Source organism: Narcine bancroftii, chromosome 1 (genome assembly GCF_036971445.1).
Source record: "Narcine bancroftii isolate sNarBan1 chromosome 1, sNarBan1.hap1, whole genome shotgun sequence".
NCBI lineage: Eukaryota > Metazoa > Chordata > Chondrichthyes > Torpediniformes > Narcinidae > Narcine > Narcine bancroftii.
In genome coordinates this window covers 433,246,466-433,265,156 of record NC_091469.1, presented here as the reverse complement: position 1 = coordinate 433,265,156, position 18,691 = coordinate 433,246,466, and the positions used below count along the sequence as shown (strand labels likewise).

Here is an 18,691-nt window from a genome sequence, read left to right as displayed (position 1 = left end):
GATGAAAATGGGAAAAAAGGGGATGGAGGTGGCGAGGAAGTGGAAAAGAGGTGTAAGCAAGATATAAAATGGCCACATTGAATTATATGACTATAAACATTAATGGAATACATATCCAAATTAAAAGGAAGAGGCTACTAAATTTACTGAAGAAAGAAAAAATAGATATAGCATGTGTGCAGGAAAAACATCTAACTGAAGTGGAACATAACAAATTAAAGAGAGACTGGGTAGGACACGTAGCGGCAGCATCATATAATTGAAAATCTAGAGATGTAGCCATATTAGTTAACAAAAATGTACTGATCAAAATAGAGGAGGAAATAATAGATCCAGCAGAGAGGTATGTAATGATAAAGTGTCAGATATACTCAGAATTTTGGAATTTGCTCAATATATATGCACCTAACGAGGAGAATCAAAAATTTATGCAGAATATTTTTTTGAAGATTGCAGACACACAAGGAAATATATTGATAGGAAGGGATTTTAACCTGAATTTGGATCCAATGTTGGATAAAACTGGACAAAAGACAAGCAAAAAGAATAAAGTAGCCAAATTTATGGTTAAATCAATGCAGGAAATGAAACTTATGGATATATGGAGGAGGCAACACCCAAAAGAGAAGGAATATTCATATTATTCGAGTAAGCATAAAACATACTCAAGGATTGATATGTTTTTGTTGTCAGCCCATATTCAAGGGAGAGTTAGGAAAACTGTGTATAAAGCTAGACTACTATCAGATCACTCACCCCTGTTATTAGCAATAGAACTGGAGGACATCCCACCAAGAACATGTAGATGGAGGTTAAACTCCATACTACTTAAAAGTCAGGAATTTAGAGAGTTTATTGAATGCCAAATTAAAACATATTTTGAAATAAACACGGAATCAGTGAAAGACAAATTTATATTATGGGACGCAATGAAAGCCTTCATTAGAGGGCAGATAATAAGTTATGTGACTAAGATAAAAAAAGATTACAATCGGGAAATAGAACAGTTGGAAAGGGAGATAGTAAGTACAGAAAAGGAACTAGCAACAAGGGATGATATAACAAAAAGAAGAGAATTTGGCAGACAAAACAATAAAATATGAAACATTACAAATGTATAAGGTGGAGAAGAACATAATGAAAATAAAGCAAAAGTATTATGAACTAGGAGATAAAAACACATAAAATATTAGCCTGGCAACTTAAAACAGAACAAGCTAAAAGAACTGTATTGGCATCAAGGAAAAAGGACAAACAAATTACATATAATCCAATGGAGATTAATGAAAACTTTAAGGAATTTTATGAATAATTATACCAAACTGAGAACAAGGGGAAAGATGAAAAAACAGAGGAGTTTTTAGCTAAAATTGAACTGCTGAAATTGCAAGAAAAGGAACAAAACAAATGGATAAAACCAGTACAGGATATATTAAAAAAGCTGTCGAACAATAAAATGCCTGGAGAGGATAGATTTCCAATAGAATTTTATAAAACATTTAAAGAGTTATTAATTGCTCCTCTCCTGGAAGTAATGAACCAGGTAGAAGAAGCACAAAACTTGCCAGATTCATGTAAGACAGCAATAATTATAGTAATACCAAAGACGAGGAAGGATCCATTAACACCAGCATCATATTGTGATAGTACAGATCTATCACCAATGTATATAGTGTATATAGTTACAGTATCTAGATTGTGCTTACAGCGATTGGCTGAGAGCTTAGCCACACCTACTGTTTGGGCCTTAAAGGGTTGTGTCCCTAGCCAGGTCGGATCATTCCGACTGGTCGGCCACCTGTGAAGAGCTCGTGTCTTTTGCTAATAAAAGCCTTGGTTGGATCAACAAGTCTTTGATTCTTTCGACGAGCTCTACACATATAGACCAATATATCTACTTAACTCAGATTATAAGATAATAGTGAAATTATTAGCAAACAGTTTGGCCGATTGTGTACCAAAGATAGTAAAACAAGATCAAACTGGATTTATTAAGAAAAGACGAACTGCGGATAATGTCTGTAAACTTATTGATCTAATTCATGCAGTTCAAGGAAATAAGAAACCAACAGTGACTGTTGTTTTAGATGCAGAAAAAGCCTTTGACAGAGTAGAGTGGAACTACTTATTTAAAATATTACAGAAGTTCAATCTGCCAGAAAAATATATTAATTGGATTAAAGCATTAATGGACCGTTAGTGAAGGTAGCAGTAAATGGATATGTATTGAACCAATTTAAATTAAGTAGGTCAACTAGACAGGGATGTCCATTATCCCCCTTATTGTTTTCCTTAGCAATAGAACCTTTGGCAGAACTGATAAGAACAGAAAATAAAATAAAAGGGATAAAAATAAAGAAGGAGTATAAAATCAGTTTATTTGCAGATGACATCATAGTATACCTAACAGAACCAGAGATATCAATAAAAGAATTACATAAGAAATTTAAGGAATATGGAGAAATATTGGGGTACAAGATCAACGCAAAGAAAAGTGAAGTGATACCAATGAGTAATGCGGATTATACAGAATTTTAAAAAAAGAATCACCATTTAAATGGCAAACACAAGAAATCCGATACCTAGGTATCAGGTTAGATAATAACTTCAGCCACTTGACAAACTAAATTATCAGCCACTAATAAAGAAATTGCAGGAAGATTTAGAATATTGGAAAGAATTACCGCTAACGTTGATAGGGAGGGTAAACTGCATTAAAATGGATGTGTTCCCAAGGATACAAAACTTATTTCAACCATTACCAATTCCCTTAACAGACAAATTCTTTAATGAACTAAAGGGAATAATAAGGAAATTCCTGTGGAAAGGGAGGAAACCAAGGGTAGCGTTAGATAAATTAACAGAGAGGTATAACCAAGGTGGTTTGCAGTTACCAAACTTTAGAAATTATTACAGAGCCGCACAATTAAGGTATTTATCAGATTTTTACCAGACAAGGACTAAGCAGACTGGACTAAGATAGAACTAGATAAAATAGGGGAGAAGGCACCAGAACATATACTTTATAAGTGGGATGAAATGCTGGTGCAATATAAAAGCTCACCAGTATTGCATCATTTACTTAATATATGGAAGAAGATCCACTTAGAAAGGAAAAAAATGAATTGCCAAATACCAAAATTATTATTGACACAAAATCAGCTAATCCCTTTTACAATAGATAACCTTTCCTTTAGAGAATGGGAGAGAAAAGGAATCAAAAGAATAGAAAATTGTTTTTTGGGAAATAATTCATTAACATTTGAACAGTTGAAGTACAAATATGGAATAACTCATGGTACAATGTTTGCATACCACCAACTGAAAGCCTGCTTAAAGAACAAATTTGGAAGCAGACTGAGATTACCAGAAGGAAGCAGCTTTGAATATGTGATTACAGACACAATGATAATTAAAAGATTTATAACGAACAGGTACATTAAGATGAAAGATAAGGAAAATGACAAAATAAGCTATAAACCTAAACAAAAGTGGGAAAAGGATTTAAACATAAAGATAAGAAATGAAGCATGGGAAAAGTTATGTTCTGGAACTATGAAGAATACAATAAACACAAGGTTACGCATAATACAGTATAACTGGTTACACAGGGTATAATTCACTCCTCAAAAATTAAAAGAATGGGATTCAACATTATCAGATAGATGTTTTCGCTGTAAGAAGAAAATGGGAACAACAATACATGCAATTTGTGCATGTACAAAAGTGAATACATTTTGGGAAGAACTAAATCAGATATTAAATAGAATCACAAAAAATAACATACCAAAAAATCCAGAGATCTTTCTTTTAAGTAACATAAGAAGTAAAGAATTAGGCCTCAAATTAGATAAAGTGCAAAAAAGATTTATTATGATAGCCTTAGCAGGAGCAAAAAAATGTATAATGTCAACTTGGAAAATGGAAGAGAGCATGATGATACAGCAATGGTACATGGAAATGAATAAATGTATTCCATTGGAAAAAATAATGTATAATTTAAAAAATAAAGTCATATTGTTTGAACAAATTTGGGAACCGGACATGGAACATAACCAAGGGAGCTTGCCTCGGACCTCCATCCCCTAAAATAATAAGAAGACAAAATCATTTGATTCAGTGTGTAACAAATAGATGATGCATTTTTCTGGTTTATTTTCCTTATTATTTTATGGTTTTATTGAATTGCTTATGTTGAATATTTATGAGTTTTGGAGGGGGATGGGAAGAGGGGAGGGAAGGAAAGTGGGAAAAAAGGGAGAAAGTGCCACTGTGTATATTTAATGAGAAACATTTGTACATATTTTGGTTGATATGGTTCACAGCGTGAAAAATTAAAAAATATAAAAAATTTAAAAAAAGCTCCAGTATCAAATACAAATTGAAATATTTTGCATTTCATCTTCACTTTGGGATTTTTTTTTCTCCACATGATAATGCAAATAGTCGGCTTTGGGAATACTTTATTATACAGTGCCCTCCATAATGTTTAGGACAAAGACATCATTTTTCCTTTATTTGCCCTTGTGCTCCACAGTTTTAAATTTGTAATCAAAAATTCACATGCAATTAAAGTGCATATTCCAGATTTTATTTATGATTATTTGTATACATTTTGCTTTGACCGTGGAGAAATGACAGAACTCTTTATACCTAATCCCCTCATTTCAGAGCACCATAATGTTTGGGATGTTTAGCTTCACAGGTGTTTTTGTGAGTACTCAGGTATGTTTAATTGCTTCATTGGTGCAGGTATAAGAGAGTTAGGCTTCCTTCTAAGCCTTTGATCACCTTTGGAGTCTGTAGTTGCCATTTTTCAACATGAGGAACAGATTTTTGCCAATGTAAGTCAAAGAAGCCGTTATGAGGCTGAAAAGAGGAATAAAACAGTAAGAGACATCACCCAAACATTAGGATTACCAAAAACAATTGTTTGGAACATCATTAAGGAGAAAGAGCGTACTGGTAAGCTCAGTAATTGGAAATGGACTGGAATTTCACGGAAGAACTCCACTGCTGACAACAGAAGAATTCTCATCATAATGAAGAAAAATCACCAAATGTAAGTCCAACAGATCCAAAACATTCTTCAGGAGGTAGGTGTGGATATGTCAATAGCTACTGACCATAAAGACTTTATGGAAAGCAATAGAGGTTGCACTGCAAGATGCAAACCACAGAAATGATGGCCAGATTACCGCTTGCCAAAAAGTATATAAAAGATCCTGCAGAATTCTGGAAAAAGGACTTGCAGACAGATGAGACCAAGAAGGCAAGAGCAAAGTATGAAGGCCTGAAGAAACTGCCAAAGATGTAAAGCACATTTGCCATGGTTTGCCTCTTGTAATGTAAGCTCTGTATTTCTACTCATGAGGTCTTCTGCAGACAGTGATCATTGATATATCCATACCTGCCTCCTGAAGAGTATTTCTGATCTGTTGGACATATGTTTGAGGATTTTTCTTCATTATGATGAGATTTTTTCTGTCATCAGCAGTGGAGGTCTTCCTTGGAATACCAGTCCCTTTGCGATTATTCAGCTCATTCTTCTTAACGATGACCCAGATATTTGTTTTGGCAATCCAAATGTTTGGGTGAAGTCTCTTATTGATTTAATCTTGTTTTTCAGTCTCTTAATGTATTCTTTAACTTTCATTTGCGCAACTCTGGTCCTCAGGTTGAAAAATGGCAACTCCAGATCCCAAAGGTGATCAAAAGCTTAGAAGCACCAATGAAGAAATTAAACATGTCTGATTACTACAAAACCTGTGAAGTCAAATGTCCCAAACATTATGGTGCCCTGAAATGAGGGGACTATGTATAAAAAGTGCTATAATTTCTACATGGTCAAACTAAAGTGTATACAAATAACCTTGAATGAAATCTGAAATGTGTACTTTAATTGCATTTGAATTGTTTAATTACAAATTGAAATCTGTGGAGCACAGGGACAAATAAAGGAAAAGCGTGTCTTTGTCCCAAACATTATGGAGAGCACTGTAAGTGAAAGGCATATGGAACAAACTAGCAAAGGAAGTGGTCGAGGCAGGTATAATTACAACTTCAAAAAAACATATGGACAGGGAGGGTTCAGAGGTGATATGGGCCAAATGCAGACAAATGGGCCTAGCTCAGAGAGGCAAAGTGTGCACCAATTGAGCCGAAGACCTGTTCCCATGCTGTTTGACTCTCTGACTTGATGGTGATGATGGTTGAGCTATACAACACTGAACACTGAACAAATGAATATGTTACATTTAGGGAGTTGAATAGATGTCTGACCTCTGGCCAATCTCTAATCTCCAAGTAATCCAGAGTACAATCTGGCAAATTCAATTCAAGTAACGCCACTTTGATCTTTTTTTCTTCAGGAGCACTGATGGTCCAATGACACACGGTATTAGGTGGATAATCCTGTGGGTATCCAGGATAAGTAATATTCTGAGGTATCTTGGTTGCATTAAATACTCCACCACACAGCACTAGAAAAACACAAATGAGCAAACAGACAAATTTCAGAAGTGGACAGAAAAGAAAGAGGGCTTTGGCTCCATTTTAAAACTAATAATGTTTCTTTTCAGACTTAGGTTATTTTAATTTCTTTACTATTCTGCTATTCAATAAGAATGGTATCTCTGAAGCAAAATGGCAATTCCGGAGGAAGCTAGAGACAGAGACAGATACACGTCAGCTAAGGCAGGGAGTGCAGGCCCTTACAGCACACAAAGTGAGGGAGAAGACTATAGATGGCTGTGATGCTTCATTACCTGATGAGCAGAACACCTCCTATGCCCGGTTTGAGTAAAAGAATCAAACAAGGCCTCCAAGAATCCTTGAAAAGGCTGAGGACCCTGTGACATCTGTCTCTTGAGGATGACGTCAGAACATCATTCCAGATCGTGAACCTTAGCAAGGCATCAGGCCCTGACGGCGTACTTGGCAGGGTACTGAAAATCTGCGCCAATCAATTAGCCAGAGCATTCACGGACATTTTCAACCTCTCATAGTGGCAATCACTTCAAAAGGGAATCAATTATCCTGGTACCCAAGAAGAGTGGAGTGAGCTGCCTCAACAACTACTGCCCAGTAGCACTAACTTCGTTGGCTCTCTACTCAGCTCTGGATCACCTCGAAAACAGCTCTGTATAGATTACAGCTCAGCCATCAATACCATTATTTCCTCAGTGCTGGTCAAGAAGCTACAAACTCTCGGCCTCTGTACCCCTCTCTGCAACTGGATCCTTGACTTTCTCATTGGAAGACCACAGTCAGTATGAATTGGAAACAATGTCTCCTCACTGATTATCAACATAAGTGCATCCCAAGGATGTGGGCTTATTCAACACCCATGACCGTGTGGACAGGAACAATTCCAATGCTATCTACAAGTTGGCCAATGACACCACAGTTGTCAGTAGAATCACAAACAGCAAAGAGGAAGCGAACAGGAGGGAGATATATCAGCTCATTGAATCGTGCAATGACAACAACCTTGTGTTCAACATCAGTAAAACCAAGGAGATGATTGTGGACTTCAGAAGGAAGTCAAGGGGAACACAACCCAGTCCTCATCAATTCCTGGGTGTCATCATCTCCGAGAATTTGTCCTGGAGCCACGTTGATGCAATCACAAAGAGGGCTCACCAGTGGCTATACTTTGTGAGGAGTCTGAAGAGATTTGATATGTCACCGAAAACTCTTGAAAACCTCTACAGGTGTACCGTGGAGAGCATTCTGGTTGGCTGAATCACTGCCTGGTTTGGAGGTGCCAACAGTCAGGACAAGAATAGATTGTTAACTCGGCCTGTGACATCGTAGGCACCAGACTTCACTCCCTCGAGGACATCTACATGAGGTAGTGTCTTAAAAAAGCAGCCTCTATCCTCAAAGACCCCCCACCACCCAGTCCATGTCCTCTTCACTCTACTACCATCGGGAAAAAGGTACAGGAGCCTAAAGATGAGCACTCAACGGCACAAGGAAAGCTTCTTCCCTGCTGTCTTCAGAATCCTGAATAATTAATGAACCAAAGACATTGCCTTACTTTTTTTTTAAATTTTTTTAAATTTTTTTTTAAATATAAACATATAACAATTACAGCACAAAAACAGGCCAGTTTGGCCCTTCTCTTCCATGCCGAACACCTTCTCCCACCTAGTCCCATTGATCTGCACCCAGCCCATAACCTTCCACACCTCTCTCATCTACATACCTACCTAACCTTTCCTTAAATATTAAAATCAAACCTGTATCTACCACCTTGTCCGGAAGCTTATTCAACACTCCCACCACCCTCTGAGTGAAGAAATGCCCCCATATGTTTTAGTTATAGTAATGGAAGATGGTTTATAATATGAATGTTTACACTGTGATGTTGCTGCTTCAAATTTCATGACTTGCTCATGACAATAGATTCTGATTCTGAATAAACAATATTATCACGGAAAGAAAAAAGGTTCTTGAAATTTTAGTGAACAGCAGGAGGCACTGTTGCACCATTATAGATCACTACCATTACGAGATCAACATTTTGTCGCAAAAGTAATACAAAAAATATTTTCTACATTTTGTTGTAACCTCTTCATGTATCTCCAATTGTAATCTTTTTTTTAATTGGAATTTTAAACTTAATAACAGGATGGCATGGTTGGCATAGTGGTTAGTCCACCGCCTTTAGAGTGCCAGGGATTGGAACTGGACCGGGGTTCAAGTCCCGTGCTGTCTGTAAGAAGTTGGTACATTTTGTGTGGGTTTTCTCCGGGGGCTCTGGTTTCCTCTCACCATTCAAAACATACTAGGGGTGTAGGTTAATGTGGTGTAAATTGGGCAGCATGCACTTGTGGGCCAAAATGGCCTGTTACTGTCCTGTATGTCTAAATTTTAAAATAAATTTAAAAAAATCAATGGGGTGAAATTTCATCCTATCAAAATAAATGCTTCTAATGCAGTACTTGGGAATAGAAAACATTTCCCTTTCAATTTCTCCTCCTTCAGGTATATGCTGGGTTTGGTTGCCATGGAACTGGCTAACAGTAAGGATGTGCCAATTGTCTGCTCTGTTGGTTAGAATTTAGATTTAGACCTACACCATGGTAACAAGCCAGTGCAATGTTATGACAGCACGAGCAGCCTGGTTTTGAATCCAGCACTGTCTGTGAGGTTTGTCATGCTCTCCCTGTGACTTGCATGGGTTTTTCTCAAGTGCTCCAGTTTCTTCCCACCCTCCAAAATTGTATGGGGTTTTGGTAGGTTAATTGGGTATAAGCTGGAATCGGCTTCTCCTTTGTTGTAAATAAATAAATAAATCACTTTGGGGAAAGATCTGCAGGAATTGCAAACTGAAAACTTTTACATTTTCCTCCAGATTTCCCGTCAATCTTCCATGAGTTCAGGAAAACTGATGTTAACTTGCTGAAGTTCACCAGACTGGTACAGTAAAATCCCCTTTATCCAGCTCCTATAGGGATTGCGGATGCCAGAAATGCAAATCCGATTGACTGAAACTCACTCTTACAATGCCTAACTAATATGCTTCTGTTAAGAATGTACTGTCTAAAAGACAAAAGACAGCGGACAGAACACAAAAAGATAGAATCCAACCATGTAAAGTAATTTGGGGGAAAAAAAAAGAGTTTTGCAGGCTTTAATTATGTAAAGTTCACTTTCATCAGGATAATTCCTGTAACCAACAAAATTTAAATTGAAATTCGAACTCTGGTTGCTGACGCTGGTCACAGCTTTGCACTCGCTAACTGTGCTGCTGTCAGAATATCTCCCCCCCCCCCACCACTCCCACAATCACCAAGATTACAGATAAAGCCTCACTAATATACCTGATACTAATAAAGATTTTGACTCTTACAAGGCAGGAGAGAGCCCCGAGTGGCTGGCAGCATCATTCATTCTGGGCACCACCATTTTATTCAAACAAAACTTTACTGACTAATATGATGATAGATGTGAAGTTAGTTGATATTTGGTGAAGGTTTATCTCTATAGAGAAAGTTTTTTTTTCATCTTTTTTTTATGCTACAATTTTTTTTAAGAATTGATTATTGTTTAAGAATTTTTGATAGATAATGTTACTAACTTTACTAATTTTTTATATTAAGTTTGAGTTAAATATATGTTTCGTCTTAACTCCGTTTGTTAAATATATGCATTTAAGTTTGATTTAAATATGTTTTTTAAGTCTGATATCTTAGTATTAATTACTTTTCTTTTTGTTAATATTTTAATCGGTTATGTTTTTGTTTTTTTTTGGAAGTGGGTTTTTTTTCTCACATATATTATTAACTTTATTAATTCTTCACTCTTTATTTTGGGGGGAAAGGGGGGGTTGGACTAATTTGAGTTGGGTTATTAATGTGTAATAATTATTGGGGAGGGTATAGTTTATTTAGATTACTGATACTGTATTGTAATTTTGTTATTTTATTCTTAATTTTTTTTAATGTAATCCTATATGTTATTCATGTTATAAAATCTTAAATAAAGTTTAAAAAAAATGAAACTTTATTTAAACAGCTGCTGCAGGCGACACACAACTGGGGCGCTCCACTGACTGAAATGTTTGCCCGCTGGTATTGTGTGTTGCTTCAGAGAACATTCACTTCAACAATTTTAAAATTTTATTTAAAATTTTAATTATTATTATTTATTTTACTTTTTTAATGTATTTATTTCCTCAATTTTTTTTTGCCAGTTTTTTGAGTTTCCGGTTGATTGAACTGGATAAATGGGGATTTTACTGTATATTTGCAATCACATGATCAGCCAATTCACTAGGCACCAAATGTGGTTTCCAATCATTGTAGGGTTTAGCACTTTTTCAAACAAATCTAGACTTAAGCTGAATGATCTGACAAGGCTAATGCAATCTATTATACTTTTTAAAAAGTATCTCAAGGTCGGACATACAAAATAAATGTAGGGCTCTGAGGAGTGCAGCAGAACAGAGGGATTTGGAAATTTCCTGAATGTCACTTCACACGTAGCTAGAATAATAGAGCTTTTGGCACGATGGCCTTCATGAATCAAATATAGGAGTTGGGATGTTATGGTGAAGTTATATTGGCCTCAGCAAGGCCAAATTTGGAGTATTGTGTGCAGTTGTGGTCATTTACAGATGTCAATAAGAAGAGAGGAGATTTTGAAGGATGTTGCCAGGACTTGAGCTGAGTTTCAGTGAAAGGTTAAATAGCTTAGTACTTTATTCCCTGGAACATCGGATGAGGGGAAATTTGATAGAAGTATACAAAATTATAAGGAGCTAAGATAGAGTAAAATGCAAGCACGCTTTTTCTCACCGATCTTAGGTGAGTCAAAGACTAGAGTGAAAGGGAAAATGTTTAAAGGGAACATTAGGGAGGAATTTCTTCACACAGTGATGAGATTGTGCAATAAACTGGCAGCTGAAGTGCTGAATGCATGTTTAATTTTGACATTGAAGAAAAACTTTGATGGTTTCATGTCATCTTCTCATGCCCCTTTGGATAATTTTGGTACTTTGCCATACAGATCCATGGACTACATGTTTAAGGTTCTTTGGAACAGTATGCAATTCCACCCAGGAGAGGAAGGAGATGAGGTGAAAACTGGAGAGATCATGTCTCCTCTCTACATATATTGCTGAGTTTATGCTGTCAACAGTTGTCAAGTACAGGTGTGCTCTGACATATAATTGATGGTGATATCAGAAGATACTATGAACATGAATCTCACAACAGAAAACCTGTAGATAAAATACAAGTATTTCCCATGTTGATATTTTAATTTAAATATATACAATTCCCCAGTTTATTATTCTTTAAATGCAATTGACTCACAATCAGTGGCAGTATATGTTATGTTGAAATGATCTAATTTGATTGAGGAGCGAGAAACAAATCTCACGGTGAGGAAATTACTGGAGGAAGCAATGGGAGGTGGCAGTCGGGATCCACAATATGTTCCAACTAACGGACTGTTGATATTGTCTCCATCATATATCTAAAAAAAATCAAAAGAAGTTAACCTTAAAAATATTTGGCTTTTTAATTTATGGCAAGTTGTTTCTCCATCAATGCATAATGAACATTTGTAGACTGTGGAAAGTTCTGAACTGTGATAATTCAAGATTCTTTTATTGACATTTAATAAAACAGATGTACTATTACACAAAATTGCTCTCCATCTTCCGTAAAGCAGTCAAAAGATTCACCATCAGTAGAAATTAGCCGGCATCCCTTACTGTCAAAGAAAGAAAAGCAAAAGAGAGTTCCTTCAGAGTCATTGAGAGTCTGTGGATTCACCTCCAGAGCTCCTGCAACCTCTGCAGCTACACAGACTTCAATTCAAACCATCAGCAACCTGAGCTCCAGATCCAAATCTCCAACATGATTAGGAAGCCTTCAGTGCCAGAAGTCCCATGGGAGCCCTTCCCACCCTCGAGACCTTCTTGAATCCTGGTTCTGATACCTGGTACCCAGTGAGCCAGCCTCGAGCCAGTCTCCAGCAGTCCACAGCCTGGTGTGAGATATTTGACTGCAAGTTGCCAGGAGCCTGCAGACTGCATGAGCTCCTTACCTTTAGTGGTCAACAGCCTGCTGCTTATGTATTCCTCACTCGTAGAGCCCCAATGGTGTGGTCACCATCCTACATGGTCACCTCCTCCTCCTTCTCAACAGGGATGTTCTCCCCATGACTGGTGCCCTATGTCAGTCTGCTACTCCCCAGAATCTGCAATTCCTTGAGACTGCTGATGAACACAGGTGCTGTCATCTTGGGCACAGACCATGGGTCACAGGATTTTAAACACTAACGGCTCCATTAAAAGGCCGATTAAAGCCAATTCAGAGCAGTAGAAGAACTGGGCAGTAGGACTGTCATGGTCGTGCACTTACCTTCATTGGGAGGAGGAGATTGAGAGGGACAGGATCACCTGTGTGGCAGTGAGCCAGTGAGGAGGCCAGAGGGGAGTTGAAGAATGCAATGTTGTGTCTAGTGAATAATCAAAGAAAGTCGACTTCATGTTGCGCTGAAAAAAATGAGTGAGTGTATTCTTTATTTGTTTGTAAGCTGTGGTAAATCAGTGCCCCTACAAGTGGTGACCCCGTGAGTTCACAGTACCTTCTATTTTATAATGGGTAGTGTTGAGGATAAACCCCTTACTGGAGCAGTTAAGAAGGTCAAACTAAAGAAGTTCTCCCCCCGCCTTTTTATTAATAATGCACCAGCATGGTTCATGATCCTCGAAGCGTGTTTTTCTGCCCTCAGTGTGACATGACAGAAGACGATGTATGGGTTACCTGTGGAGTGTCTTCCAGAGCAGATTGCTTGTGATCTGATGGCAGAGGTGTTTTTAATATTGTTAGAGGCACAGCAGCGTGAAGATGAACACCTATCTCAGAGTCACTATTTTGGAAGATCTTTTCTGGACCCAACACATTAATGGCATCATGAAGAAAGCACATCATCACCTCTACTTCCTCAGGCGTTTGCGGAGGGTTGGTATGACATTGGAAGCCCTGGCAAATTTCTACATATGCATGGTTACTAGTGAGCCTTCTTCGTGATTGTATCAACATGTAGCCCCAGTATAGATCTTAAGAGATGATGTCAACCAGGAATTTGCAGTTCTTATCCCTTTCCACTGCCTACCCCTTGATGAGGACTGGTTCATGTTATCCTTATTTCCTCCTTCTGAAGTCCACAAACACTTCTTTAGTTTTGCTCACGTTGAGTGCCACATTGTTGATGTTACACCACTCAACTATCTGATGTATCTCCCTATTGTACGCTTCCTCATTGGTGTCATTGACAAATTTGTAGGTGGCATATGAAATGTGTCTAGACACACAGTTGTGATGTAGAGCAAGCAGAGCAATTGGCTAAGCGCACATCCTTGAGGTGAGCCTGTGTTGATTGTAAATGAGGAGGAGATGTTTTTTCCAATTTGTACTGACTGTGGTCTTCTGATCAGGAAGCCAAAGATTCAGTTGCAGAGTGTGGTATAGAGGACTAGGTTTTGGAGCTTGCTGGCCAATACTGAGATGCTGGTGTTGAAAGCTGAGCTGTAGTCAATGAAATGTAGCCTGATATACATGCTGCTATTGGCTCGTTGTTCCGGAACTGAGTGGAGAGCCAGTGATATTGCATTTGCTGTGGAGTGATTGTGGCAGTGGCTCACCAGTAACCATGCATATGTAGAAATTTGCCAGGGCTTCCAATGTCATACCAAACCTCCACAAACTCCTGAGGAAGTAGAGGTGATGATGTGCTTTACTTCAGTATGAGTTAATTTTGGTCATGACCAACCTGAAAAGCATTTCATCACAGTAGATGGTGAAAATCCTGTAGAAAATCTTTAAGGTTTCTCCAGGTATATTTAGAGAAAAAGGATAGTAAGGGACAAAATTGGTCCCTTTGAAGATTAGAGTGGTCTGCTTTATATGGAGCCAAAATAGATGGGAGAGATCTTAATTTTTTTTTTCATCAGTATTTACTCAGGAAACTGGTACAGAGTTGAGGGAAGAAAGGAAAACAAGTATGAAATCAAGGACCCAATACAGATTGAAGAGGAGGAAGTGCTTGCTGTCTTAAAGCAAATAAGGGTGGATAAATCCCCTGGAACTGACAAGATATTCCATCCTTGAAGGAGGTTAGTGTAGAAATTGCAGGGGCTCTGACAGAAATATTTAAAATGTCCTTAGCCATGGATGTCATGCCGGAAGATTGGAGAATAACTCACGTTGTTCTGTTGTTTAAAAAAGGCTCCAAGAGTAATGCTGCAAATTATAGGCCGGTGAGTCTGACGTCAGTCAGTAAATTATTGGAAGGTGTTCTAAGAGACCAGATATACAATTATTTGGAATGCCATGGACTGATTAGGGATAACCAACATGGCTTTGTGCGTGGTAGGTCATGTTTAACCAATCTTGTAGAGTTTTTCAAAGAGATTAGCAGTAAAGTTGACAAAGGAAAGGCTGTGGATGTGGTCTACATGGACTTTAAGGTCGTTGACAAGGTCCCACATGGGAAGTTAGTCAGGAAGATTCAGACACTAGGCATTCATGGTGAAGAAGTGAACTGGATTCGACAATGGTTGGAAAACCCAGAAAGTAGTGGTTCTGAAAATGGGTCCTGTGACTAGTGGTGGTACCTCAGGGACTGATGCTGGGACCATTGTTGTTTTTCATCTATATCGATGATAATGTAGTAAATGGATCAGAAAATTTGCTGGTGACATAAAGATTGGACATATTGTGGAGAATGAAGAAGGACATCTGGGAAAATGGGCTGAAAAATGACAGATGGAATCTAATTCAGACAAGTGTGAGGTGTTGCATTTTGGAAGGACAAACCAAGGAAGGACATACACAGTAAATGGTAAGGCATTGAGGAGTGTGGTAGAACAGAGGGACCTGAGAATACAGATAGATAATTCTCTGAAAGGCATCACAGGTGGATAGGGTTGTAAAGAGAGCTTTTGGTATATTAGTCTTCATAAATCAAAGTATTGAGTATAGGAGTTGGATTTTATGGTAAAGTTGTATAAGACTTTGGTGAAGGTAAATTTGGAGTAATGTGTGAAGTTTTGGTCACTTACTGGTAACTACAGGAAAGATATCAATAAGATAGAAAGAGTGCAGAGAAGATTTACAAGGATATTGCCTGGACTTCAGGAACTGAATTACAGGGAAACGTTAAACAGGTTAGGACTTTATTCCCTGGAGCATAGAAGAATGAGGGGAGATTTGATGGAGGTATTTAAAATTATGAGGGTGATAGACAGAGTAAATGTAGATAGGCTTTTGCCACAGAGGATAGGTGAGATACAAACCAGAGGGCATAGCTTAAGAGTGAAAGGGGAAAAGTTTAGGGGGAACACGAGAGAGGTTGTGGGAGTATGGAATGAGCTGTCAGCTGAAGTGGAAAATCCAGGCCCAATTTTTATACTAAGAACTTGGACAGGTACATGGATGAGAGAGGTATGGAGGGCTATGGTCTTGGACTAGGCAAGAATATTGGTTTGGCACAGAAGGGCCAAAGGGGCCTGTTTCTGTGCTGTAGTATGTGATGGTTCTATGGTGATTTTCTCCATAATGTTTTTGTATTGCAATAAGCTAAAGCATTTGTTTGACTGATTTGGAGATAACGAGCAACCCAGTGGTGAAGTCCGAAGTTTTCACAAGGTGCATTGCAAGAGAAAGCACATCATGTGGCTAATGAAATGAGGAATTTCATTTGGGTTGACAAAATACAACAGGGCATTCATATCAATTCAAGAATCTTCCTGCAGTAAGATTGCACTGTGTATCAAAATTCAAATTTATTGTTTATGCATCATGTACAACTTATCAGTTGTGCAAAAAACTGCATTCAAGGAAAGATGCTTATACAAAAGAGATAAATGTAAACAAAGAAAGAAATGTAAACAAAATGTGCAATATAGAAAAAAATATTTAGTAATAAATAATGTGCAAAGTAAGAATTCTTAAATGAATCTTGTATTGAGTTTATTGCTTAGAAGTCTGATAGTGGAAGGGTAGCATCTGGCCTTAACCTCGTGGTATGAGTCCTGAGGTACCTATACCTCTTCTTTTTTTTAAATGTTTTATTTTTCCCACTATGAACCATATTAACCAAAATACACACAAACATTTCCCTCTTGAATATACACAGTGGCATTTTCTCTCCCTTTTTTCCCCCTCCCTTCCCTCCCTCCTTCCCAGCCCCCTCCAAACCCATTGAATATTCAACATATACAATACAATAAAACCATTAAACAATGTCATCACACAATGAAAATAAACAAGAAAATTGTGTCATCTACTTTTACACACTGGGTCAATTCATTTTGTCTTCTTCTCATTCTATCATTTTAGGGGGTGGAGGTCTGCGGTAGGCCCTCTCTGTTGTGTTCCATGTACGGTACTCATATTTGTTCAAGTAACGTGACTTTATTTTTTAATTATATGTTATTTTTTCCAATGGAATACATTTATTTATTTCCATGTACCATTGCTGTACTCTCAGGCTCTCTTCCGATTTCCAAGTTGACATTATACATTTTTTTGCTACAGCTAAGGCTATCATAATAAATCTTTTTTGCGCTTCATCCGGTTTGAGGCCTAATTCTTTACATCTTATATTACTTAGAAGATCTCTGGATTTTTTGGTATGTTGTTTTTTGTGATTTTATTTAATACCTGATTTAGATCTTCCCAGAACTTTTTCACTTTCTCACATGCCCAAATTACATGTACTGTTCCCGTTTCCTTCTTACAGTGAAAACATCTATCTGATAATGTTAGATCCCATTTATTTAACTTTTGGGGTGTGATATATAGCCTGTGTAACCAATATATTGTATCATGTGTAACATTGTGTTTATTATATTTCTCATAGTTCTGGAGCATAGCTTTTCCCATACCATATTTCATTTTTTATCTTTATGTTTAGATCTTGTTTCCACTTTTGTTTGGGTTTATACTTATTTCATCATTTTCTTTCTCTTGCAGCTTGATGTACATGTTTGTTATAAATCTTTTAATTATCATTGTGTCTGTAATCACATATTCAAAGCTGCGTCCTTCCGGTAATTTCAGTCTGCTTCCTAGTTTGTCCTTTAAGTAGGTTTTCCGGTAATTTCAATCTGCTTCCTAGTTTGTCCTTTAAGTAGGTTTTCAGTTGGTGGTATGCAAACATTGTACTGTGAGTTATTCCATATTTGTACTTCATTTGTTCAAATGATAATAAATTATTTCTCAAAAAACTATTTTCTATTCTTTTAATCCCTTTTCTCTCCCATTCTCTAAAGGAAAGGTTATCTATCGTGAAAGGGATTAGTTGATGTTGCGTCAATATTAATTTTTGTAGTTGATAATTTGTTTCTTTCCTTTCTACATGAATCTTCTTCCAAATGTTGAGCGGATGGTGCAGTATTGGTGAACTTCTATATTGCACCAGTTTTTCATCCCACTTATAAAGTATATGTTCTGGTACCTTCTCCCCTATTTTATCTAGCTCTATCCTGGTCTAATCTGGTTTTTCCCTCATTTGATAAAAATCTGATAGATATCTTAATTGTGCTGCTCTATAATAATTCTTAAAGTTTGGTAGCTGCAAACCACCTTGTTTATATCATTATGTTAATTTATCAAGCGCTATCCTCGGTTTCCCCCCTTTCCATAAGAATTTCCTTATTATTTTCTTTAGCTCATTGAAGAATTTCTCTGTTAAGGGAATTGGTAACGATTGAAATAGGTATTGTATCCTTGGGAAGATATTAATTTTAATGCAATTTACCCTTCCTATCAGTGTTAGTGGTAAATCTTTCCAATGTTCTAAATCATCTTGTCAAGAAGACTAAATAGATGAGTTTCTCGCTAATATTGACCTACCAAAATTGCAAGAAGAGGAGAAAAACAAATTGATAAAACCATTTGAAATAGCGGAAATACAAGATATATTAAAAAAACTACCGAACAATAAAATGCCTGGGGAGGATGGACACCCAATAGAATTCTATAAAACATTTAAAGAGTTACTAATTCCTCCTCTCCTGGAAGTAATGAACCAGATAGAAGAAACACAAAACATGCCAGATTCAGGTAAAACAGCAATAATTACAGTAATACCAAAGACAGGGAAAGATCCATTAACACCAGTAATGTAGAGACCAATATCTTTACTTAACTCAGATTAT

The 18,691-nt window shown here is 37.2% G+C and overlaps 1 protein-coding gene across 1 annotated transcript in view; it reads right to left on the bottom strand.

Annotated features, from left to right (window-relative positions):
• The window catches only part of cubn (cubilin (intrinsic factor-cobalamin receptor)), a 362,173-nt gene that overhangs the window by 11,576 nt on the left and 331,906 nt on the right, over positions 1-18,691 (bottom strand). Inside the window, exons 53-54 of the mRNA XM_069931217.1 lie at positions 11,829-11,991; positions 6,283-6,482 (exon numbers count right to left, since the gene is read on the bottom strand). Of these exons, the coding sequence (XP_069787318.1) occupies positions 6,283-6,482; positions 11,829-11,991 (363 nt within the window). The remainder of the gene's footprint in view (positions 1-6,282; positions 6,483-11,828; positions 11,992-18,691) is intronic.